General features: G+C 38.1%; 1 protein-coding gene and 1 non-coding gene across 2 annotated transcripts in view; one reads left to right on the top strand and one right to left on the bottom strand.

Annotated features, from left to right (window-relative positions):
• The first annotated feature begins 2,393 nt into the window (after window positions 1–2,393).
• Window positions 2,394–2,495, top strand: LOC119261489 (U6 spliceosomal RNA). The gene has a single exon (XR_005129032.1). It is a non-coding gene; the product is annotated as a U6 spliceosomal RNA (small nuclear RNA).
• Window positions 2,496–23,809: 21,314 nt separating this feature from the next.
• The window catches only part of LOC119260642 (cytosolic beta-glucosidase), an 86,264-nt gene continuing 84,932 nt past the window's right edge, over window positions 23,810–25,141 (bottom strand). Inside the window, exon 5 of the mRNA XM_037529630.2 lies at window positions 23,810–24,253. Within this exon, the coding sequence (XP_037385527.1) occupies window positions 24,054–24,253 (200 nt within the window). The 3' untranslated portion in view covers window positions 23,810–24,053. The remainder of the gene's footprint in view (window positions 24,254–25,141) is intronic.

Below are 25,141 nucleotides of genomic sequence, written 5' to 3'. Positions count from 1 at the left end.
CTCTATTACTTTTATTAACTGGGAGATAAATTCACTTGGAACTTTTAATTCTTCAAATAACAGGCATCATAAACACTATTATCTGTTTGCTTGTGCCTGTAGCATTTACTATAATTCCTGAGATTAAAAACGCAGCTTCTAATATTACAGGACAAGGATGGAGGGAGAAAGACTTAATGCAATTCAAGATATTCAAAGGTAAAAAGCTGCAAATGAAAATTATCACAATGAGCAAGAATAAAATTATTATAAAACTGTCACATTTCTAATATTTCATATCACTTCTGACCATAAGCTCGGCAGCTATAAAAGCAATATCTTTTACTCCCCAGTGTGCAGTGCTGATGGTTCGCATTCTTCAAGGCTTATGATGTTAAAATGCCTTTAATTATGTTCGGGATAGCTATTCGTGAGGCATTCTTAAACCTCTCCAAGGTCAACGTCTTCCTTCTCACTGATTCTCAGATCATCACTCTATGATTGTACCTTCCCTGACACAGTATTCATTTTATCCTGGGGAAAGACACAATTGCTGAATTGGTTACGGTGGCATCCAGGACAGGAGCACGAATGGTCCCGGAAGGTTCCTCTGCTGGGCGCTGGATGTCTGCATTGGTCTCCTGTGCCATTCTTTAGAGGTCAGCCAAAACCACTCAGGCTGCTACTTAAATGCAACTTGGAAGTTTGAGCCCTGCACACAGCCACCCCACTGGGGGCCATTTGGAGAACCTGAGTGTCAGGCAGATGGTCAGCACCACAGCCCCTTATTGGACTTTGTGGCAACACCTGGTAATGGGGAACACAAGAGGCCATGTTGCATTGCCAATCACCGCACTAAGTGGGCACCTTGAAAACTGAACTAAGTATCCATGGCTTCTCCTGAATTTAAGCAATTGCTGGCTGTGCTTCATACAGTAATAGACTTTACTCTCAAACCATTAATTTAAACACTCAGACACCAAAATCCAAAAAAGAATCAACTTCATGGCTCGCTGGCCTTGTTAACAAGGAGGGAACGGGGTAAGCTATATTTCAGGAGCACAGTCTCACCATGTTCTTGTTAAGGGCACAGCAACTTCAGAAATGTCCTTGTTTTCGGGGATTTTCTGTTCATTCATACACACCCACCCACGCAGCCCCATACATCTGTTTCTCCTCTGGGGAATTCTGAAAAGCTGTGAAAAACAAGTAGGGAGGGAATCCAATGCCCAAACCATGCCAAAGGAAGACCAAGTACACAATGGGATGTACAGCCATGTCCAGGGGCCACCTCAGGAAGGAGAAATGACTTCATTTGCTTTTAATAATTTTTAATAATTTTACCAATAAAAATCATAATGAAAAAATTTTCATGAAAAATTGAATAATGATGATACTTATTTTAATAAAAAATGCTCATAATATTTTAATAATCATTTTTGAATGGTTTTCTTCTTATTGAGAGAAACCTACACCCTTTTTAGGAGATTTGGAAAGTACAGAAATGTCCCAGAATAAGTTCTTCTAGTTAGAGACCACCACTGATAACATTTTCATATATTTTTACCTAGTCTTTTTTTTTTCTAAGCATTATTGTCTTGTTGATTTGTTTTATACTATATTTGTTCATTTCAAAGCTACACCTGATCACAACCTTTAATCCCCTTGCTTATTTCTTTGTTTTTTTTTTTCTCTTCCTTCAGTTCTTCCTACAGATCCTTCTCCAAGCTTAGAAAGAATGCTCTCGAAAAAAGAGTTGCTGCTGATTTTTTTTTTTAAAATTTCATAGGATGGGGGACTTTATCAACATGTCATACATTATTGAATGCATGAATTAACTGGGATCCTATGAGATCCTTTAGATCTTCTATTTCCCCCTTGATTTTATGACACTATCTTGTGTATCACTTAGCAGTCCCTTCTTACCTCTGCAAGAGGAGTCATTTTCCTGCAGGGCATTATGAGCTGCTACAAGAGCAGTTGGACAAACCATACTGGTCTTTTTGCTTTGAACTTGCAAGCTTCTCTCACTCCACAACAGGGATACTCATGAGACTCCTATGCACAAGAGAAAGTTGTGCCCACAAGGTACTTGACCAATAAAAGGCAGGAGCCAATGGATAAATGCTTCCTCTTCTCATTCCTTAGGAAAATGGTCCTGATATGTTTTCCTAAAGCCCTCTGAAGGTTCTGGTGGAGACTGAATTCCAACTGACCATGACAACATGAAAATACGTTTGCATTTGGGTTCTCCATGCTCCATTTCTATATTCTGCAAATGTGTTCCATAGACTGTCTTCTTAAGCAACTACATACATATAAACTTTCATCTCAGATTCTGTTTCACAGGAAATTAGCCTAAAGAAGAATAGAACTTCTATATATTACTATAAATTATTTAAAACATAATTTTAGTGCTTACTTTGGCAGTACATATACTAAAATTGGAACAGTAGAGGTTACCATGGCCCCTGCACAAGGATAACACACAAATTCATGAAGCATTCCATATTTTTGGTAATGCATTGAAAGATACTTTTTTGTTGTTTATTTTTTCAAATATTTATTTATTTATGCATAGAAGAGCTGGGGTACAGGCCAGAGGTGATGTGGGGTGGGGAGAGGATTCACCAAAGACAGAGTGGGGAACAGAACAGGCAGATTGACCAAAGTACACTGCTGAGGGGAGCAGTGGGCAAGTCAGGAGATATCTGCTGAGCCTGAGGGTTGCTCCTTGGCTGGCTAGAAATCAAACTCTTGCTGCAGAGGCTGCAGACAGCTTCATAGGTTACGTCTTAACCCTTGCACCACCAGGGAGGTCCTGAAAGGTACTTTAGGCAGTAATCTTCATGTTGACTTCAACTGTGCAATCCAACATGTGTGCCAAGTGGGATAGAACACAGATGAAGTATCGTAAAATCATAACTGGCATCTATGATTGATCAATCAAATCTTTGGTAGTTGAATAACATCAGCCATGATGAGAGTGATTCCAGATTGTTGAAGTCATTCATAGCCTCCATGTATGTCACCATGACCATGTCATTCATGTGTCTACCATGTGAGCACTAATTGGACAATAACAGAAGATGATCAATATTAACCAGCCAAATCATTTTGAATACTTAGTTGGTGAGTACTTCTTCCATGGAGGATGCATTTTGATGAGTATTACTATACTTTATAAAACTTATTGCACTTAGTACCCACTCCAAAATGTTCACACAAATGCCTCTATTCCACATTATTTTGTTGCTGATCATGTAATTTTTCCTCCCCCATATATCTAAAAAGCTATCCAGAAAAATCTATTGTTCATAAATCCATAAACTGTTTAACATGAGATGGTCATTCCTTGGGCTACACAAAATTGATAACCAGTTTTACCATTAATGTATCTGCCAAATCTGGATAGGACAGGCATTCCTTCTAACCACCTTCCATTTTGTTCAGAACTTGACCATATAGTTCCAATCTAATTGAAAAAAATCTAGATTAGTTATTCTTATTCTGTGCCTAGAATCTTCAAAGTAATATCTCTGCCACAGAGATAACAGAAAATGGAGAAAAGGTAATATTCAACTGAAGAATTGTTGAGAATTTTCCAAAATTGTTTAAAGACACCAATTCTCAGAATCAGGAACCAGAATGAATTCAAAAGGGATTAAATAAGATAAAAATAGACAACCTCAATCATCATAATAATACTGGCAAACACCATAGACCAACAAACATCTAAAAGATGAATTATCAACGAAGCAATGGAAATTAGGCCAAATTATGACTTATCAACAGCAGCAATGAAAATCAGTTAGAATTGAAATAATACCTTCAGTGTTACAAGAAAAAAAAGGGCAAACTATTGTTCAAGAAAGAGGGCAAAGACATGCTGAGATGAATAATAGATGAGGAATTCAACCTCCAAAGACCCTCCCTAGAGGACCTGGAGTACTTTAGACAGCAGGAAAAATCACAGGAACAATCTTGAAGATAAATTGATGAGGAAAAAGTGAGATCCATGTGGTTATATCAAAATTAATATCAACTATTCAAAATATAAGAATATTTAATTGATGGGGAAATTGGGAAAAGAATTAAAATAGAAAATAGCAAAAGTTAAATTGAAAAAAATGATCAAGATCAATGTATTTAAGGTCCTGAAATATCTGGGAAGATGGTAAAGTGGTGTGATTACTGTTAAAGGTGTTAGAATAACAAAAATGTTTGAATACATTATATCCAGGCACACAAAGAGAAAAAAAGTGAAATGAGAAAAAGTTTTTATTTACATGTAGTTTTATTTACATGTAGATCAGAAAGCAGCAAAATGAAACTATATATGTGTGTGTGTGTGTGTGTGTGTGCATGTGTGTGTGTGGATATAGATATAGATATATCTGAGCAATATATTTTAAGTGTACATATCAAACTATAAAGGAAATTCAGAGGGTAATTTAGAGAGAATTCAGGATAGACGTTACCCCTCCTGCACATCTATTTCAGAGAAAACTGAGTCAGTTAATGCAATAAAGCAATCAATCCAGAAAAACTTTAATCCACTAATTTGATTAAGTAGAGATCATTTCAGAGTGGTTCTCTCTGAGTACCCATATCTATTTAGATGTGGTCTTCTGGGAAGGAAAAACGAAAAACATAGTACAAGCAATCCATTGCTTCTGCTATGGATCTTTGGTGTGGGTTCATCTGGCTGAGATGCTTGCATAAAAATTACATATTAACTGCATGAGTATGGTGTGTAGAATGAACCTCACTCCTTATGGGTAACATCTCTTTCTATGCAGCATTTTTCCTCCATGAAAGGCACAGCAACAGATTATATTTAACTGAAAAAAAAAAAAAAGATGATCATTAAATAGGCTTGTATTTCTTTTAAAGTTGCTTGAATAGTGTCTGCTCAGCTCCCTGAAGAAATGAAGATGAAATAATGGTATAAATTTTAATAAAATACGCAAGGAGTTTGAACATTAAAGCTGCCATTATCAGTATTAGCATTATCAGTAGAGAAGTTGTATACCTAATTTTCCATACATTATGCTAAAAAATTAAAACATTATATCTAATACAATGTCAAAGACAATGTTAATGCAAAAATTAACTACAGGAAAGTACGAAAGTGAAAGAATAGAATTCTAAACGAATAGATTAGAAAGATGGTAGGAAGACGATATCGCCAGCTTCTAGAATTAATACAGAGTTTTTAAAAGCAGAGTTCTGAAAAAAATTTGTCTGTGGAAGTTCTACCTATAGTCATTTACATGTTCATAAATGATATGTAAAATGGCTAGTAGTTAAAATGGAATATTGAGTTTAGATTGATAATGAATCAACAACTAAGAAATGCTGAAGAGTATTTTTATCTAAACTGTGATAATTGGCTAGTCACTGTGATTTGTTAGAGAGAAATTTGAGGACAATGTGTTCACTATTTTTGTCTAGTTCAGTGCATGAGGCAAACAAGTAAGGAGATTCCACTTAGTATGTCCTGGTTCTCTGCCTCATAGAAGGTGCTTTATTGAAATGTTAGCTGAATGATGGCTATGTGGTCTTGGGTTACAGTGCTACCAAGGAGTAGCTAATATTTAAACTGAATCTCTATTTACAAATAGAGAAATAGTCAATTGGCAGAGCTCCATGGGCTGAAAGGTTGTGTTTCCCATTTAAAGATTTATTTTATTTATTTATGCGTACAAGAGCTGGGGTGTAGGCCAGAGGTGGTGGGGTGGGGGAGGATTTACCAGAGACGGAGTGGGAAGCAGAACAGGCAGACTGACTGAAATACAGTGCTGAGGGGAGCAGTGGTCAAGACAGGAGAGGTCTGCTGTGCCATGTGCGTCAGCTCCCTGGTTGGGATTGAACTTGTGCTGCAGTGGTTGCTGATAGCTTCATAGTGTTGAGACTTAACCCTTTGTGCCATCAAGTAGGTCTTATTTTTAAATGGGAAGCATGGGGCTTCCCTCGTAGCACAGGTGTTAAAGTCTCAGCACTATCAAGCTATCACCAGCCACTGTGCCATGAATTCGATCCCCGGTGGAGGGAGCTAACCCACCTGGCACAGCAGACCCCTCCTGTCTCACCCGCTGCTCCCCTCAGTAGTGTATTTCAGTAGATCTGCCTGTTCTGCTCCCCACTCTGTCTCTGGTGAATCCTCTCACTCCCCACACCTCTGGCCTGTACTCCAGCTCTTGTATGCATAAATAAATAAATCTTTAAAAAATAAAATAAAATCTAGCTCCGTCTCTGGAGACAGGAGTAGGGTGTTCATTAAGGACTATATCCCAAAAGAAATGATGCTCCACTAAACCATGAAAAAGCCTGGAAGTTACTCCAAGAGAAAGAGAGTACAGGTCAAAGCAAGATACAAAATGTGGGGTGTTCAAGGAACTACAAAGATTTGACTATAGCAGAAGTTTGGGGTGTGATGGAGAGGGGGAGAGGTATAGGATCGGGGGGGTAAAGCCATGAGGACTCACAGGGCTGCAGGCTGACCAGGCTCAGGGTGGGGGCAGTAGGACAAAGGTTTAACTAGGGCATTTAAGGTCCTGCATGTTCAGAAAGAGCAGATGGACTTTACATCAAAATTGTCCCTCACAGTCCTTCAGATCTGTGCTCGCTAAGCAATTTTGCACACTTGAAAGCAATCTGGGTACATTTAGGCCTTCTAACTATAGTTTGTGTTACCTGTAATTATTATTAATTAAGGCAGAGACTCGTGTATATGAAAGAGTGTGGAAATCTGCAGGGTTCATTTTCGTATTTGTCAACTTTTATTTGAAAACAGCAGGTGAAATTCTGATTTGAGCAACGTTTAGCCTCAAACTATCATGCAGATTGTTTTGGTATCTATGTAATTGCAAAAGACTGCTTTGGTCGAAGCTCCTGAACACTTTTTATTGCTAATTTTGGCAATAAACCTGTTAATTAGTTAATTGTAAAACATTAGTGAATCAAGCAAAAAGAATCCATCTGTTTATAAAATTTCAAAGATCTCTTCTGGGCATAACATTTAAAAACAAGAGCTGGCTTGCACTGTACTGCCTGCTAACTACAAACCATCTCTTTGGAATATTTGTACAGTCTCCTCTTAGGGCTAGAATATGATGTTTTAACGCAACCATTGGTGGATTTTAAGGTGATTTTGTATGTATCCAGTGCTGCGTGCAATTTCTTTCAGGGACTGTGAGAAACTGCGAAATTGGTGAAGGGCATACAAGTTTCACATCTATATCTCCAGCTGGAATAGAAATAATTAGCCAGGCAGGAAAAGAACAGAGGGGTATCCCACATATAGAAACACAGTTAGGAAAGACACAGTAGCAGAAAATTAGAGGACAGTGAACATTGTTAAAGAGAATCTGTAGACCGGTGGGGATGGCAGTGGTTGCAAATAAATGTAAATGTCCATATCGAGGATCATCCTGCAACTTGACAATCAAACGCGCAGGAATCCACTGAAAATCTTTCATCTAGTGAGGACAATAAAAACTCTGCTTTTAAGAAATTTTGCCAATCAGCTACTTGAAAAACTGGGAAGGCCTCTAAGGTCTTCGTTCTTCCAATGACCAGAAGGATGTGTGCCAGGAAGTCCTCCAAAAGCCCATGCACCCAAGAATGAAATAGCAGAAGAGGTCACCACACTAGGAGCCAGACACGGTTCTAACTCCCTTCCCCTGCTGACTGGCTGGGGAGAAAAGCCCCTTGGCCATCAGGGAGTCTCTATTTTCCTCCACCGATAAGAAGCTTGTTAGGGGACACAGTCTGGATAGAAGGGGATAATTCCCATGGTTCCATTCGCAGTCACATCTATGCACAGCTAAGTTTTTGCTAGTCATTGCGATATTGGAATGGCTTTAAGGAACTCCCATTACTGAAATACCAATGAACCTGACCTTCTCTTATAAAGCTGCAAGGCCGGACACCAACACCTCACAATATACACTAAGGCACCCGCATTTGGAAGCATGTAGGTATCAAGGGACACAAGGTGTGGAAACAGAACTAAATCTTTGGAATAAAACCCTAACCAAGGATGTCATTTTCAGGGATACATAATGATAATGGATAATGATGACAGAAGTATTACATTTTTGATGATCTGAATTTTTAGATACACTCTGCCTCTCCATGACAGAAGCAACTGAATGATTTCAATTGATTTTTTTTTTTAATTGTAACTCTTCCAACTGCTGGGGAAAAATGGAATTTTGCTTTCCATCCCATTTATTTTCTGATGTTTCTCTCAGATCTTTAATATACAAAGATAACAAAAGTATCCCTCAGATTATCTACCTCCAAATTACTTGTTTTGCTTCTTTAAACATATCTTTCTATAATGCAATTGAAGTGAGTATTCGTTTGACCTCTGGACAAGAGCATCAAACACCCAAAACTTTTGAACATTCTCTCACTTTAGCTTTCCTTTCTGTAGACTTTATTGTGTCTTGATGCAAATTGTTATTACAAGGCTATGGGGCCCCACAATATCATCTCGCATTCATATTTCTGCCTTTACCATAGATTACCTAGTTGTAAATTAAATCTTCACAAATTCCATTATTTTAAGGCTTTTGCTTGCATTTTCTTACTGGGAAATCCCAGTAGACATCTGTTATCAAGTAGTCTAATTTGTTTACCAAGTTCTCACAAATATACTCAACCAACCTTGATGGAGAGAAGATAACCATGATATGAGGAAGTAGAAAGAGCACTGAATTAGGAGTCAGGAAATCAGAAGAGCTGTGTGGACTTCAATAATTCATTTCATCTCTTTAAGCCCCAGTATCTCCAACTATAAAAGCAGAGAGTTGGGCCAGGTCTCATTTTAGATTCCTTTCAGTTAAAAACATTCTGGAATTTGATTTCCCAGCTGCTTTTGGGGGCATCCATTTGCTCCCAGCCCAGGCAGGCAGAGGCCAATGCTATAATAACCTGACAGCTGGAGAGACAGACAAAGAATGAAAGCTTCCCTAAGTGTTCATGATCCTCCTTTTTTTTTTTTTTTGGTACATAAATGGAAAGACTTCATTTTCCATAACAAATCCTGAGTCAAATGTACCTTTTTTTTTTTTTCTTCATGGGGAGGTTACAAAAAATTAACATTTAAAAATATGCCAGCATGTATCACTTCATTTGTTTCCATAATGACTGATTTAAGGATAAAGATCTTTTTTCAACACTGAAAGCAAAACCTCCCAATTCATCTGGCTTACGGGATCATTTACATATCCAATGGAACATTTATTTTATCTGACCAGAATTGAAGATGATACAACATTCTTGGCTGAGATTAAAAAATATATAACGATGGAATATTGATGGCAATACACAATATAGAGAAGAATGGCCGAGATGATGCACTGTGGATGATAAGAACGAGATGATTCCTCACTAAAGTGAATTGATAACCTCGTAAGATATAGATTAATGACAGTAGTTTCTAAGATTGAAAAAGGAGAGGCAAGGATAAAAGAGGAATAAATTTCAGCATTTCAACAAAGGATGGAGAAATTTAAAGGATAATGTTAATTGAATTATGTGTTGTAACCAGATAATATGCTATTATACAAAGATGAAAGCCGCAGTCATATCAAACCATCTAGTGGAGAGATGTCAGCTTGAATCTCAAGGGTTATTTTTAAAGTGGCAGATTCTAAAGGAATCTGAATTTCAGGAGAACAAGTTTAGCTTAAGCTTTTTAATTTATAATGGTGATAAACTTAGTCTGATTACTTTGGTATGTACATCCAGATTTATGACAGCATCAGGATAACTGAATGCCTTGTTCCTTTTCACCCAGAATTCATTGATTCATTTTATATACATTTATCAAGTTCTTCTGGGTCCGTAATCCCAGATAGCTCAAGGGACCCTATTTTTTCAATAATAATTCACTTAACAAATCTTTGCTAAGTAACTTCTACGTGAAAAGCACTGTGCTATGGTTCAAAACCTAGAAGAATTCAATATGCTTTTTGAGGAAGAGAAATATATCATTTTTAAGTTTTCATATCTAGTAAGAAGACCCGGTCTAATATATGTTGTTGGCAAATGTTACAGTTTGCTATATATTTTTGGGAGAGAGATAGACATGAAACTATGAACTAAGAAAAGCATCTGCATGTCTGGAATCATGAATTTAAAAAATTGAAACAGATTTTACGACATTGAATCTAATATTGCCTTAATTTGTTTCATGGAATAAAAGCAGTGGATGTTACTAAAACAAAAGAAGGTGAGCGATTTCTTGGTCAAATAAATTTGGAGAAAACAATATCAGACAAATTTCTTCATTTCTCAAAGGTTGTGATTTGATGAAATTTTGTATTTCTCTCAAAATCAGACATAAAACAGAGCATTTCCTAACTTATTGAGTCAGTATGTGAAACGATATTCTGACTTTGAAAATGACTCAACTGATCCATTTTCCTCACCTTATACCTCAGTCCCCACCACTCTTCTTTCAGTGTGAGAGAACTTTGTAACTGCTTAAATAATTTGATGAACAAATGATGCATCCAGCACACTAGTTCTACCACTGGGCAGCCTTCATTGTGCAAGATTTTTTCAAATATTAACTGAAATTTGTGTCACAGTCAGCTAGAGAAAATATCAGCAAAAACAATCTGAGGAAAAATCTGGTCATGCCCTATTCTTGTATGGTCCTCAAGCAAAGAGAGGATTTTATGTTAGTTTTAAGAAAAACAAAAAAATAACCAATAGTGATCATTTTTGGCTGCACTGGTCTAGAATATTTATAATCTGAATAAGTCAAAAGGAAAAAGGAAAAGATCAGAGGGTGTCACTTATAGGAGGAACATAGGGAAACCATACAAGGGATCATGAAAAAAATAAAAGACAAAACTAGTAGGCAGACCATAAATCAGAGACAGTCATCAGAGGAGCGGGAGGGAAGGGGATCAAAACAAGAGGGAAGAGCGTAAGAGTTTACAGTGACGGTGCACGGGTGTCTTGGTGGTGGGAATTTTATGGGGACAACACCTGAGGGAAGAAAGCAAACATTGCACAAAAATGAACAACAATGTAAATATATATTAATTAATTAAAAAATAAAATATTTATAAATCTGGACCTTTACAAAATGCAGACATATTTTTATGCCTATGATTTATGACATATATACATATGTGATATATAGTCTAAAAAAGTGGCCTTCAGACTTCTGGGTCACGTGCTCTGGTACGCAGCTCGAAGGTGACAGCAGATTACTGCATTCTTGTGCTCACACTTCTGCATCATCTTCCCTTAAACATGGCTGATTTAACAACTACATTTCTATTCTGTTCTCTTCCATTCTGCTTTACTCTGTCCTATTCTATTCTTTTTTAAAAGATTTATTTATTTATGCATACAAGAACTGGGGTACAGGCCAGAGGTGTGGGGGGTGAGAGGATTCACCAGAGACAGAGTGGGGAACAGAACACAGACAGATCTACTGAAATACACTGCTGAGGGGAGCAGCAGGCAAGGCAGAAGAGGTCTGCCATGCCATGTGGGTCTCCTCCCTGGCCGGGGATCGAACTCATGCTGCAGTGGCTGCAGATAACTTCATAGGCTGCGTGTAAACCCCTTGCACCACCAGGGAGGTCCCTGTCCTGTCCTATTCTATTCTAATTTGTCCTACTCTATTCTGTTCTATTCTCCTATACACTATTCTTGTCTGTTCTGTTCTATTCTAAATATGCGTGCTTCTATTCTGCTAAATAGAATATGGCTAAAGTGATAAATTGTCTTTTCTCAGATTAAGTCATAAAAAGACTTTGGCATCTGACTTGATGCTCTCTCTCCCTCTCTCGCTCACCTGCTCTGAAGGAAGCCAGCTGAGCTACCCTATAAAAAGGCTGAGAAAGGAGAAATGGCAACACCCGTGAGGGAATAAGGCCTTCAGTCCAACAATCTGCAAGAAACAGAATCCTACCAACAACGAGGTACGTAAGCTTGAAACAATCCTCCACCTCAGCCTCCAAATGTGGCCACCGGCCTGGCTAACAGTTTCAATTCAATTTCATGAAAGACCTTGATCTAGAGGCACCCGCTAAATTACCAGATTCCTGACTGATAAAAAACGTGAGACCATAAATGTTGGCTGTTTTAAGCTGCTGTGCTTTGGAGGTAGATGTTGTCCAGTAACAAATAATAAATGCCCCACTAGCAAAAATTGTTGTTGTGTGTTGCTCCTTTAAATGTATATTTACTTAGGGATTTCCAAATAGGTGCCATTGCAAGCTTTGTCTTGAAATGCTAGTATTACTTCTATTTTTCATAATTTTTAGGTAAAAAGTAAATAGAGAGGGAAGTTGTATGACTTCTATTGGGTTTGGATCCTAGTAGATTGTTTTGTCCAGCCTTAAGGGGCCCACACCCAGTTTAAAGGACACTACGATGAAATATTGTATGACACCGTAACACCACAAGCTCTCTCTGAATCTGCAAACAATTTCATTTGTCTGATCACAATGTTCTTTCAATAGACTCAGATCTATCTTCTTAAAATATTTTACTTTTTCAGGAGTGTTAGCTATTCATCAGCCCCTCAATGGACATCTCACCACAGATGTCACCTTGGGAACCTATACTGAGGTTTGTAGAAAAGTTTCAGATGTCTAAGAGAGTTTGTTCTTGTCTTAAGGGTTGCTTGGCCACTGAAGAGGAATGTTAACAGCTGTGGGAGAAGCAATTAGTGTCCATTCTATCCTGATTGACAATTCTGTAAAATGCCCAGTAGCATTTCTATGGTTTTACAAAATGGCAACCTTCTGTTTCTGAGTACTGGGTAGCTATTGAGTTCTCGGTACAGTTATCTTTGTGCGGATGCCCCATGTGGCTTCCAATTAGGGAATCCAGTCTAATTTCACTCCCCAACCAGAATGAAATATAAAAGAGACAGATAAGACCTTCATAGTGAGGTACGGACAGAGATTTCAGGCAAGCGGCATACATGAATATCAACTTTTAGGAGCATTCAATTAAAAATGCAAAGGCAGAGCTCTCTGAGAAACTGGGAAGCTCTGGATGAAAGGAAAGAGATTAGTGAGAACCCGGCAATGAAGACACTGTTTTCATACAATGCCCTAATCAGAAGGACAAGTGGCAGTTGTTTTGAGGCAGTGAAATCCAGAACAATGCCTTTCCCAGGGAAGTAGTCACTACAAACGAGGGCTGTGGGAGGACAATACTGACTTGTACACACGAGAGAGAATAATTACTGCAAGATGTTATGCACGACATCTGGTGTGCCTCCTCAGTCCAAAAGCAAAAATCCCAGAAACCGGAAAGTAGTGTGTTATTTTTCCCTTGGTCTCCAAACTTCCTATTTTTCTTGCTATGCTTTTCATATTATCCCAATTATCTAAGTTAGTGTATTCATATAGAAATACTAGGATCTTCCATTTTCCCTAATTAAATCTATTAGGAAGACATTTTATGCTCTTCTTTTTTTAATGAAATTCAATTTAAAGTCACTGTATCAGATCTTATTAGCTGCTACATTATAACATACCATATTTCATTGGGGGTAAAATGCTTAAATCAAAAATTAGATCCAACCTTCAAGAACACAAACTGTGATAGTAACATAGTCATGGTCCTCAGCATATATTTTGCCCTGCATAAAATAAAATTTCTTTTTGTCAAGTTTTAATGAAGAAAATTCCCAAGAAGTACCATGGCATGTAAGACCACTGAAGAATGTTGCTATTCCAGCCTTTAATAATAGGGCGTCCATATTCAAGCTTGCACATATTTTAAGGAGGATGTAAGACGTGAATAACAGTGTTGATTCACTCCAAACCATGACTTAAAACAGCCAAATGGGAAAGTTTCATTCAATTAATTTATCCAGTGTTTTTAAGTGTTAAGTGCATATTGGGCATGGAGCTAATCACAATGAATGGTATTCAGTATACAGTAGTTGCTTAATACAAGATTTTTAAAGCAAATGGATAAAGACCTTCCCTAAAGAAATATGCATTTTTGGAATTTAGCAGACATCCCCTTGTGGGTAACTTCACCAGACATCTGTGAGGAAGGAAATATTTTTAGGTTAATTTCATATATGAAGAAACTAAAGTTCTGAAAGGTTGCTTGCTCAAGGTCAGAAAACTAGAGAGGCAGAAGGAAGAATTCAATACTCCCTATCTGACACTGGAGTCCAGGCTATTAACAGAGAATTGCGTCTCTGAGCTGCTGATAATTCTCTCATCTGAGAGCCAAGTCCTGCCCTCAATGATGTGCTTGTCCTTCAGTCCTGGACTTTTTGAATATGTTTTCTTCCCTTATCTATTAGAAGCATAGAAATGTTACAGAATGACAAAGCAGCTCCTATGGGGAATCTTCTAGTCATAATTATTAAAGCACAAGTACTATGTTCCCCAAAGCTTGAGGGGAAAACCATATTTTAAGTTAAACCTTGAGGGCTACCTGGCAAGCCAGTTTGTAAGGACCCTTCAAGGCTCAGAACAACTACTCCAGGACGATGGACATCCAACCACGTTTCCTTTGTCATTTCTGGACAGGAGGACCTTTTCTAAATGATTTTCTGTCACCACTTAAAAGTGATAAATTCTATGAATAGTTTAATGGACAAATAAAGGATTTCTAGATGCCCCATGGAAGGATTTTCAAGTGTGCTGTATTCCCAGTATATCTCACAGATATGCTTCAAGGACACACTGATGTTCAAATTTTCACCAGGACTCAGAATCATCAATTTATTTCTCTCCCAACAGCATTGGCAGGGCTCAGCACAGACTAAAGATAAAGCATCTTAGGAACTTGACAGTCAATAAAATACAGGGTCTCTTTTTTTTAGCTGATGGGGATATTCTGTTTAGGGTTTAATTATGTTAAAATCATAATTAATTGAAATAATTGAAATAAATGTAAATATGGGTAAATGTATCAGAAAAATAAAAATGTTAATTGGGTTTCCTCAACTGGCAGGACTGAGTTCCTTCATACTGTGAAATAGCTTGTTTCCTCTGTTTTCTTTCTAGACATTAAATACAGAAACTATAGTATTCCTTCTGGACCCTGTTACTCTTAATATAGACGCTACCATTGTTGACCAATAGTCTACTTTCACTCATCCAGAACTGGATCTGAGAAGAATGGCAGCTCTTATTACTCCAAAATTAACAGATTCCCAAATGCTCAAAGAAAGGAACTTCCAGAAAGACCGTAGAATCAGTCACACCATAACCTGCATGGCATTCTTCTTCCAACCACAATTGCTGAGGGTCAGAGATTTGTTCTTCTACCCTCTGGGACACCTTCCCCAATCTTGGGCCATTTGTTCACTGGACATATGAGAAGGAGATGCATGATCATGACAATCACTAAGAAAAAGTTTTTAATCTCCAAGGATTATTTTCAGTTTAAAAGTGCTTTCAGATACTATGATTCAATCCTTATAATAACTTTGCTATAAAAACATTCATCTTTTATTTTTTTATTTTTTTTTTTTTTATAGAGGCATGCTTTATTTATTTGTTTGCTGGTTTCTTTGTTTGTTTTGTTTATACATGCACTGGGTACAGTCAGAAGCGCGGGAGGGCGAGAGAATTCACCAGAGCCAGAGCGGGGAGCAGAGCAGGCAGAAGGACCGAAGTACACTGCTGAGGGGAGCAGCGGGCGGCAGGAGAGGTCTGCGCGCCATGTGGGACCCTCCTCCGGTGGCCGGGGAGCAGCTGGGGATCGAACCGGCGCCGCAGAGGCCGCGCGCAGCTTCGCAACCCAGCGCTCAACCGCTGCGCCACCGGGGAGGCCCAAAACATTCATCTTTTAATAAAGGAATTTGGACAAGTTCCAAGGTACGATTAAGGTGGCTAAGGCATTTAAGCAGTAGCCCTGGAAGTCTACTCAGGTCTTCTGATTCTTAGACCAGTGCTCAACCTACATCCCCACCACTAAGGTGATTTGACTATTGGTAAAAAAAAGGGATGTCAAAGTGGGCGATGGTGATAACATTTCCTGGCAATGCTTGAGAAATGCAAATTCTCAGGCCCTTCCCTAGACCTGCTGACTCACAAACTCTGTTCTGTTCTGCAGGTAATACCAATGCCACCACATGTCTCAGAGTCATTGACCTACACTAAGCTTAGTAGCTAACACTATATAATTTTACAACAGACTTCTAAGGGCCATGCAGTATGTTTTTCGCTGCGGATATCATAAAATCATCCCTGAAGTATTTCTTATGCATAATGGTCCCTATGGTAAATACCCAGACACCAGCTATCCATACAATGCAGGGCACATAGCTCTGCCTCTTTACCATTTGGAGATAAAATGTTTTTCATTTCTTAGAGATCACCCAACTATTCAATGGCATTAGAGTGAAAAATCTTTATTCTATGAAGTCCTTTCTCAAGGGTCTTCAGTGCCTTCTTGGTCTCTCCAGAACAATGTTTTGTTTTTTCCCCAATTTGTGGGTAGCCAGAAAGTGTTTCTTCTGCTAAACCCCTCACTGACGCTGGGCACCCTAAATAGTCACTCTTACAGAGACTTTATTCCTCTACCATTTAATATGTGCATGTCTTGGATTTCATCATGAAAAAAGAAGTGAGGTTAAGCCCCCCTGTCATATGCTCCGTAGCACTCTGTACTTCTCCTTCACAGTACTCATCACACTTCTAATTACTTGTTCAATGTCACTGTCTAATTACTTGTTCCCCACATGTTCTCTATTAAGACTTTTAAAGGCCCTAAGCTCTGACAAGATAATGGTGTCTCCTCTACCACCATATGGATTTTTTAAATTAACAAAGAAATCAAAACTTTCAAATAAGTTTAAGATGTCTAACAAGGTTTTGCTATTTCTCATCACAACTGCTTTAAGGTTTCCCTCCAAATAGCAGAGGCTGAGGTTCATTTTGAAAGGGCCAAGGATGTCGTCTCCTCTTTCCCGGTATCTTAAGAAGGAGCTGGCCTTCATATTGGTTAGTACAGCATTTTTCCACATAAATTAGAAGTTTTAGGTGGGTCACAGTGAGACCCAATGTCAGCCCAATGGCCAAACCAAAACAAACTCTGAATAAATGTCTGGTCAAAGTGAAAGAGAGTGAGTGAGTGAGTGAAACAAGAGGAAGAGAATGAGGTCAAAAAAATGCAGTAACATGGAGGACAGCAGAGAGTGGAAAGGAAGAAGGAAGAGAAAGAAGAAAGAACAGGAGGAAATAAAGGCAGTATCTAATTTTGTTATAGGTTAGAAAAAAGATATACAGCTTCTAAAGGCCCTGGTCTACTGCTAGAGCTCAAAGAATCATCTGTTTCATCATTGCTTAATTCTAGAATAAATGTTGCCATCATCCTCTTATAGAATTATGAACTGTGTCTTTATTTACTTACACGGCACAATTTTCAAATATGTGACAGTCCATTGCTCATGTTGTCTTTGTCATGGAATTAGGCAAATGTACCATGAGCTTTAAATCTGCAGCTGCCGTCCAGTCAATGAGGCAGGCCCACCAAGCAGCCAGCACTGTCATACATAAAGTCAGCTCTGCCACAGCTACTGTCCTTGGGACTTTTGATTTCTGTTGCCCTGGAAAATGAACGGCATTGGTGCTGATAGCTTTTTTTTTTTTTACACTTCACCCTTTTTAATGAATCTATTCTAAACAGAGGTACGCATTTAAATAAATTTCCACGCCATATCAGAACAGCAATATTAACAGCACTCGTCACCACAAAATCCCATGCAAATTACAGAGGATTTACACATGCAATACATTTAACCAAAATGGGGCTTTTAGATGATATCAATCTCATAAGGTGTCAACACACAGCAATAATATGCAGACCTTATTTTCTACTTTTCTTGATGAGAACAAAAGTCTACTTTGGCACAGCATTAAAATTCATCAAAGTGCCCAAGAATGACTTTATTGAATAGGAGAAAGTTGAATAAGGAAGGTCCATATGCTGTGTAAAAAAGCTCCTCTATCTTGAGGTCCCCAGATTCTAATGTGACAAGGATATTATTATCCACTAGAGTCATAAAGCCTTTTATAGAGATAGTTTCCCCCTTAGCCCTGTTGTTTTAATTTGTGCACAGATTTTAGCACAGGCAATTTTCCCCTGCAAGGGTTTTTCACTAATAGAATTATACTGTCTTAGCTCAAAATGGCCTTTGGTTCTTAGTCCACTGGGCTCAAAAGATTATTTTCTTGTGGTGGAGAGCTCTCCACACCGCCCGGGAACCCACCATTATCTGCACCAAGCACCCCGATCCTCTACATCCTTCAAGAGGCTACACAGCTGGGCCCAGCATGAAAATGACAAGCATCAGAAAGCTCCAAGAGTTTATTTTCCTCTGGCTGGGCATCTCGGCTTCTGGACTCCCGTCAACGCCATCACAACACATGCCTTTCAATAAAAAGTGATCCTAACAGGATTAAATGTAATTTAGAGCCAATAAGGAGAAGTTTGCCATCGGGTGGAATTATAATAGACAGTGTGATCAGAAGGTAGAGAATCTGGAAGGTTTTCAGGAGCCCATTCTACTGTAAAAATGAAACCCAGGGAAGAGAAAAAATGTTATTCTCAGCCAAGCCCTAGTTCCTAGTTCTTTCTTGCACACAAATCAATTCACAGTCTATTAAAGTAATAAGTACCACATTTTGCATTTACAGGGAGGAAAAAAGGAGAGGGAAATACACTTGTGGGGGAGTGGGAAACACAGTGGGATTTCTCCACCCATCTTTGTTGTTATGCAAGTGGTAAAGATAATGTTTTCAGTTCTTCATGGCATGGAAGCTGAGCCCACAAAGGCACATAGAGCCCTCCACAGCATCACATTTGATGCCAGACCCATCCTAAATTATCCTAAATTATCAACAGAAAGCACCTGAGCAGAGGCAGTCACTCTTTCAGGAGGCAGCTCTTTACCTCCTGAAGGGGTGGAGCTGGACAAGTAACTGAGGAATGGAACACGGGCTTGGCACTCTAGGCCAGGGAGATAGAAGCCTCTAATGCAAAAATGAGTCTTTTCTTGGCCATGACCATGCATGCCCTTCACCAAATGCACCACTTTCGTGCAGACAGGCAGAATAAGGAAGCAAGGTAGGCATCTAATAAGCATTGATTGTCTGAAACAGAGGCTTTGCTCTAGTATTAACCACAAAATAATGATAATAGCTAACGCTTAATAGACATTGTAATTATGGCTTGTGGATATTATTCTAACTTATTTAACATGTATTATCTCATTTAATTCTCACTACAGTCTATTAAGTAGCCTACACTTTAGTTAGCTTTATTTTAAGTCTCACTTTACAAAGCAGGAGGTAAGAAATCAGAAAGAGGAGTCAGCTGCCTGAGGTCATCCATTCTATAAAGACTGGGACCGCCTCAAGCCAGGCTTAGCTGATAGTATCCATGAGCTTAGCCATGGTATATACTCAATTGGTGACTTGATAATGCAAGATCTTTAATCATAGGGAAAATTTTTCTTGGTCAATGCCATTGCTTGAAAGAGGAACTAGTTTATTAGAAGACAAGATTCAAAAATAAACTGGCTTAGGCTGAATATAGAAGCAAGGAAATTCAGTAAGTTGCTTTATATCACTTGGCTAGTAAATATCAGAATAGGGATTTAAATCCAGGTAAACTGTCTCATATGTCTATATTCATAATGATTACACTATATTGGCCACAAGTAGGAGGACAGTTAAGTCAGTCATGCATCAGAAGACATTTACAGACACTGGGAAAACCTAGACCAATAGGCCCTGTATACTCAAGAAATGCTTCCACTCCTAAAGAACACTCTTCCACCGTTGGTGAAAAAGTCAGTTGGTGCAGCCACTATGGAGAAAAGTATATCGGGTTTCCTCAAAAACATTAAATACATATCTACAGTATGATTCAGCAATTCCACTTCTAGGAATCTTCCCAAAGGGTAGGAAAACACTAAATCAAAAAGATATATGGACCCCTATGTGCATGGCAGCGCTAGTCCCAACAGCCAAGTGATAGAACCATCCTAAATGCCCACCCAGGGATGAGTAGATAAAGACTGGAATACATACACTGGAATACTATTCAGCTATAAAAAAGATGAAATCTTGCCATTTCTGACAGTCTTGGTGAATTCTGAGGTGACTGTGCTAAATGAAGTAATCCAGAAAGAGAAAGCCAGGTATTATATGATTTTACTTATGTGTAGAATAGAATGAAATAAAACAAATGAACAAACTAATATGGACTCTTAGATGCTGACAACAAAATGGTGGTTAGCAGAAGAGAAGAGGGTCAATTGGATGGGGGTGGGTGGTACCTACATCTTTGGTAGTGTCATGATGTGTTACATCCACTTATCACATATGAAGCTATCCACCTGAAGCTTAAACAGTGAATGGAAAGCAACATTGTCTCACTTCAAAAAGAAAAAAAAGAATAGTCAGACCCTCACCATTGGGAATCTCTTTCTTTCATGACAATAACTGGGCAATTCTATCACATTCCCCCAACTCAAAGGTCACAATTTATAAGGTAAATTCTCATTTCATACTACCTTAACCCATAATTCTAAAGGCCACCACAAAGTATCTCCATTGTCAAAATTTCTTTTAATTTTCTTCTAATTTCATTTGTTAAGGTTCATTATGCTTTGTGTTCAGTACTATATCCCTCCCTGGACAGTGGGAGCCTAAAATATTGTGATCGGTGATGAATATGTGTTCTCCAGGTAAGGTGCATTGCTAGTAATTAAACAGTATTAATTCCATCAGCTTTGATTTATTCTGCTTTCTCAGTAATGAAGCTTGGTATTCTATTTTCTTTCTGCCTAGCACTGAGCAATAGAATCGGTGTTTAAGGATTATCATATAAATCTACTTTTTGGTCAGTGAGTGTTGGGGAATTTTTTCAATATATTACAAATGTATTCATTATTCCCTCGTTCATAAAAATAATTAAAAGCTACAGGCTGAACACAAATTCCCAGAGCACAAAAGCCTGTCTGGCACTTCACTGCCAAATACCAAGGTTGCCAGCTTCTTAGTTTACGGGTTTCTTAATGAGAACTTGTACCTTCTCATTCAATAAAGGGCTTCGGTGGACAGTTCCTGGTAATGCTCACAGGAGTTATAAAAATAAAGGCTTACACATCAAAATGAAAACAGACTGTGTTCATTTTCTCCATGTTTTCAGCAATTCAGAAATGGCTTGTCCTAAAGCAAAACTAACCCCTCCAAAACCCAATTCTTTAAAAGTGACCCCCAAGATGTTAATTACATGTATTCAATTCCCTTTTTTTTAAACAGCAAGGCAAGGCAAGAAGGAAAAGGGAAAGAAATACAAGTAGATCCAATCCATCATTGTGATATCCAAGTTTCTTTTTAGATAAAACAGACATAAAACATGTGCTTTACAAGCCTCAGATGACCTTCAAGACATCTAAGTACAGTATCTATGGATTTTTAAGTATAATTAAGAACTCCTGTTTTTCTGCTTAAAGAATTCAAGTTCAATTTCCTTGACAAGCAAAAGCCCTATCAATCTTGTTCTCAAATGCTAATACAAGCAATTAAAAATAACATTCATTAAAATACTACAGGGGCTGTTAGGTTTTTGGCTGGTGGATTTTTTTTTCTTCACCTTAGCCTCATGGCAATTTTCTAATTTACAGGACTAATTAGGGAAGCACCCTTGGTTTGATCCATCTCTGGGATGAGCAGCTGGCCTTTAAAATCCAGCAGAGAGCAGAGGAGGCCACAGCACCGTGAGGAAGCTCAGAAGCCGCAGCCAGGTTTATTTCACCTGGTAGACCAAATGTGACAGATCACTTTATTTACAGCACGAATATTAATTTTCTGGTTTTGGTAACGAAAATACAGTGCTCATTTGTATTGTTGTAAAACTTGTAAATATGCCCTGTAGGATAAGTAATATTCAAAGCAACCTCCTAATTAAAAGGAAAGCTCAGTCGTCTTGCAAGATAATCTAAGGGAGCACATAAATTGTAAATAAGATACATGGTAAAAATGAAGAAGACAGGTTGGATAGGAGAGGAATGAAATAAGATTTGGAAATGTGCTTTTTTAAATGAACACAAATCGTGAGATAATATCTCTTTGAACAATAAAAATAACCAACTAGTGGCAAAGATGTAATGAAATTTCCTATGCACACCATTTTAATCTTGATATAATTTCCCCCTGGTGCATCCACGTTTATTGCACTACCATGACCATTTCTTTCTCACTCTGCTCAAAGTTAGTTAGAATGTTCTTGCCTGTAAATAATTCCATGATTAGGAAAAATAATCTGAAATTGACCACCTTAAAAATAATGGTATAGCATCTGCTAGTATTGAGAATGGCAAAGTTATGTCATTTCCACGAGGAGGCAGAATGACAGTACAAAGAAAAACCATGGAATATTATTCAGCATTCAAAAAAGATAAGCACATACAATTTGCAGCAACATGGATGATGCTGGAAGGGATCATGCTCAGCAAAATAAGCCAGAAAGTAAAAGAAAAATACCAGATGGTCTCACTCATAGCAGGAATCTAGAAAACTTAAATAAGGGACCAGGAAAATTAATAACTATAAGAAAGTGAAAATCAAAATCAACAAAAAACTATGAACCAGAGACACTCTATGGGGGCTGGGGGGTGGGGAGAGGAGAGATTGGGATCAAAATAAGGGGTTTGTAATTATATGGGGAATATAAAAATAAAATTTAAATAATGATAATAATAAAAAAGTTAAAAAAAAAAACCCTTCCTATTCCTCCTGCACAAGCAATCCATACTTACGCTTGTTTTTTTTGTTTTGTTTTTTTTTTTTTCCTTCTATTTAAAAAACTCAAAGGATACTTCCAGGGCACTCCAACCTTTGTGTGTAGGACTGAGAATAGAGCTGATGCCAAGCAAGTGGGAGTCCATTGAGCAAGCAGTAATGTGATCAGAGGAAGAGGTACATTGTATGGCCTCAGGTTCTGTCTGCACAACAGGGATGACAATACTTACCTCTTGACTGCAAGCTTGATGCACAAATCAATGTTGAGTAAATGCATCTTAAATATGCATGTGAGGACCCAAACTCCACATCTGTGAAAGCCTTGCAGGAATGAAGACACAGAGTAAAATGTCAACTCCAACCCACACACAGGCAGGTTATACATGCAAGTACCAAAGTAACGAATTCCCCTGCCCTCTTCTTTGCTTACACTCATGGGGTCTTTAACTCATATATTTATATCATGAACATTAATTAATGTTCATATAGAATTTAAATTTGAAAAAAAATACTCAGAAGTAGAGACCACAGACTGCTTTTTTTTTTTTTTTCACACCCTGCTTCTTATTTAACTTTTCTTTTGGTGTCACTTTGCTAATCAACTCAAATACTGTGTCTGCTAGTCACAGTCTAACTTGTTTTATTCATTTATTTTTCAAGTTCATCACATAAGAGAAAGGTGCACTTGTCTGTGCATACATACAGATCATGGCAAATACATCAACAAATGCATTTTAAAGAGTTTCTCATCTAATCCCTTTATGAATTAGAATGCATAACTAGCTAGTATGACTAACTTTTAACTTTGATTCTTTTAAAACTGGATTTAAAAGTGGAAAACCTATGCACCACATGACAATGGGTCTACTAAGCAAACAATAGCTTGGGTGACCTGAAGATGACACACTCATAATAAGCATCCTTTTAAGTGGTCATTGTTCAAGTGATAAATCTTGAGCAGACTGTCTTTACAAATATGTATTATTTTTTCTAGTAAAATCCTAAGGATTTAAACTGAAGTTTCCAAACCTATCTGATTTCTCATTATAAAAATTAACTTCCATAGTTTTCTATTCTTTTTTTTTCAAAGCTTCATTGATCCAAATGCAAATAAAGGCCATCATTAAATACATCTCCAAGCATTACCTATTCAGATTTCATAATCACATATCAGCCGATAGAAGCTGTTGATTACAAAGGCAACTTGAGGTTGTTGGGGGATCACCAAAGCCATTCCCTTTCCAAAAGCAAAGGCCCCTTCCACAGGCAATACTGCCCAGCAACATTTCACTACTGTCCCTCCAGTCCATTGTTTCGGATGAGCTTGGCATACTCCTTGGCTGAAGTGTAAGGGACCCGAGGCCTGGCTGGATCTTCAAAATCAACATGGAAGAGCCCAAATCGGCAGCTGTACCCCTGGAGCCACTCAAAGTTGTCCAGAAGAGACCACGCACAATACACTTTGACATTGACTTTGTCAACTTGGATTGCTGAAATGAAGAAGGGAAAAACAAAAAACAAAAACTGTCATTTCCAGGAAGCTTTCACGAGAACATAGAAAAAACACTGATGACTAGTGTGGGTCTATTTGTCCTTCAGGAGATCACAATGGAAACAAGAAAAAACCTTCTCTCAATCCCCTTGTCAAGCTTTCTACATTAACCTAGAACAGGCTTTACTGAGAAATCAAGTTATGTACTATTCCAATTATTTGTTATTCAATTATTTTGACATTTGTTTTATTCAATAACTCATTCATTTATTCAATGCACATCTTTTCAATACCTACTGCTTTTCACACATACCTGCATAAGCGTACACATGTCCAGGCACACACATATGCATGTGCACACACATGTACACACACACATAGTCTCTTCCTAGTACGCAGAATTATATTCAGTAAAGACAGAGGCCAGCTTCCAAGCACAACCTCCAGATAATCAAAAAACCCACTGATAAATTGAAAGATGTGATAATGACATCTCTAAGGAAGAACCAGCACTTATTTTGTGTCTCTCTGAACAAACTGAGACATGTGTTATAATTCACTTGTTATAATTCTCTGGAAATAGAACCTCCAAAATGAAAAGGGTCAGCACACAGCTCAGGCTGTACCTATAATTTATACTGAGTAGACAATGGAAACGTTATGTCATCCACTCTGTCCCCAACAAAATTCAAAGTGGTGCTTCAGCCCCTTAGGAGACAAAGTTCTGGGCCATCTCCCCCAAAAATGTGTATCTGCACAAACGCAATATTCTAAATAATTTCATTGTTGAGGCCCCAGAGCCCATCCATGGGCTCCATATTATAACATGACTCTCAGTAGTTTGACGCTGATTTCCATCAGTGTGGTCACAGAACTGACCTTATTC

The sequence above is a fragment of the Talpa occidentalis genome, unplaced genomic scaffold (assembly GCF_014898055.3).
Source record: "Talpa occidentalis isolate TD23 unplaced genomic scaffold, MPIMG_talOcc4v2.1 talOcc4.6, whole genome shotgun sequence".
Classification (NCBI taxonomy): Eukaryota; Metazoa; Chordata; class Mammalia; order Eulipotyphla; family Talpidae; genus Talpa; species Talpa occidentalis.
The sequence above is the reverse complement of the archived record's forward strand: the minus strand, read 5'-3'. Positions and strand labels throughout refer to the sequence as shown.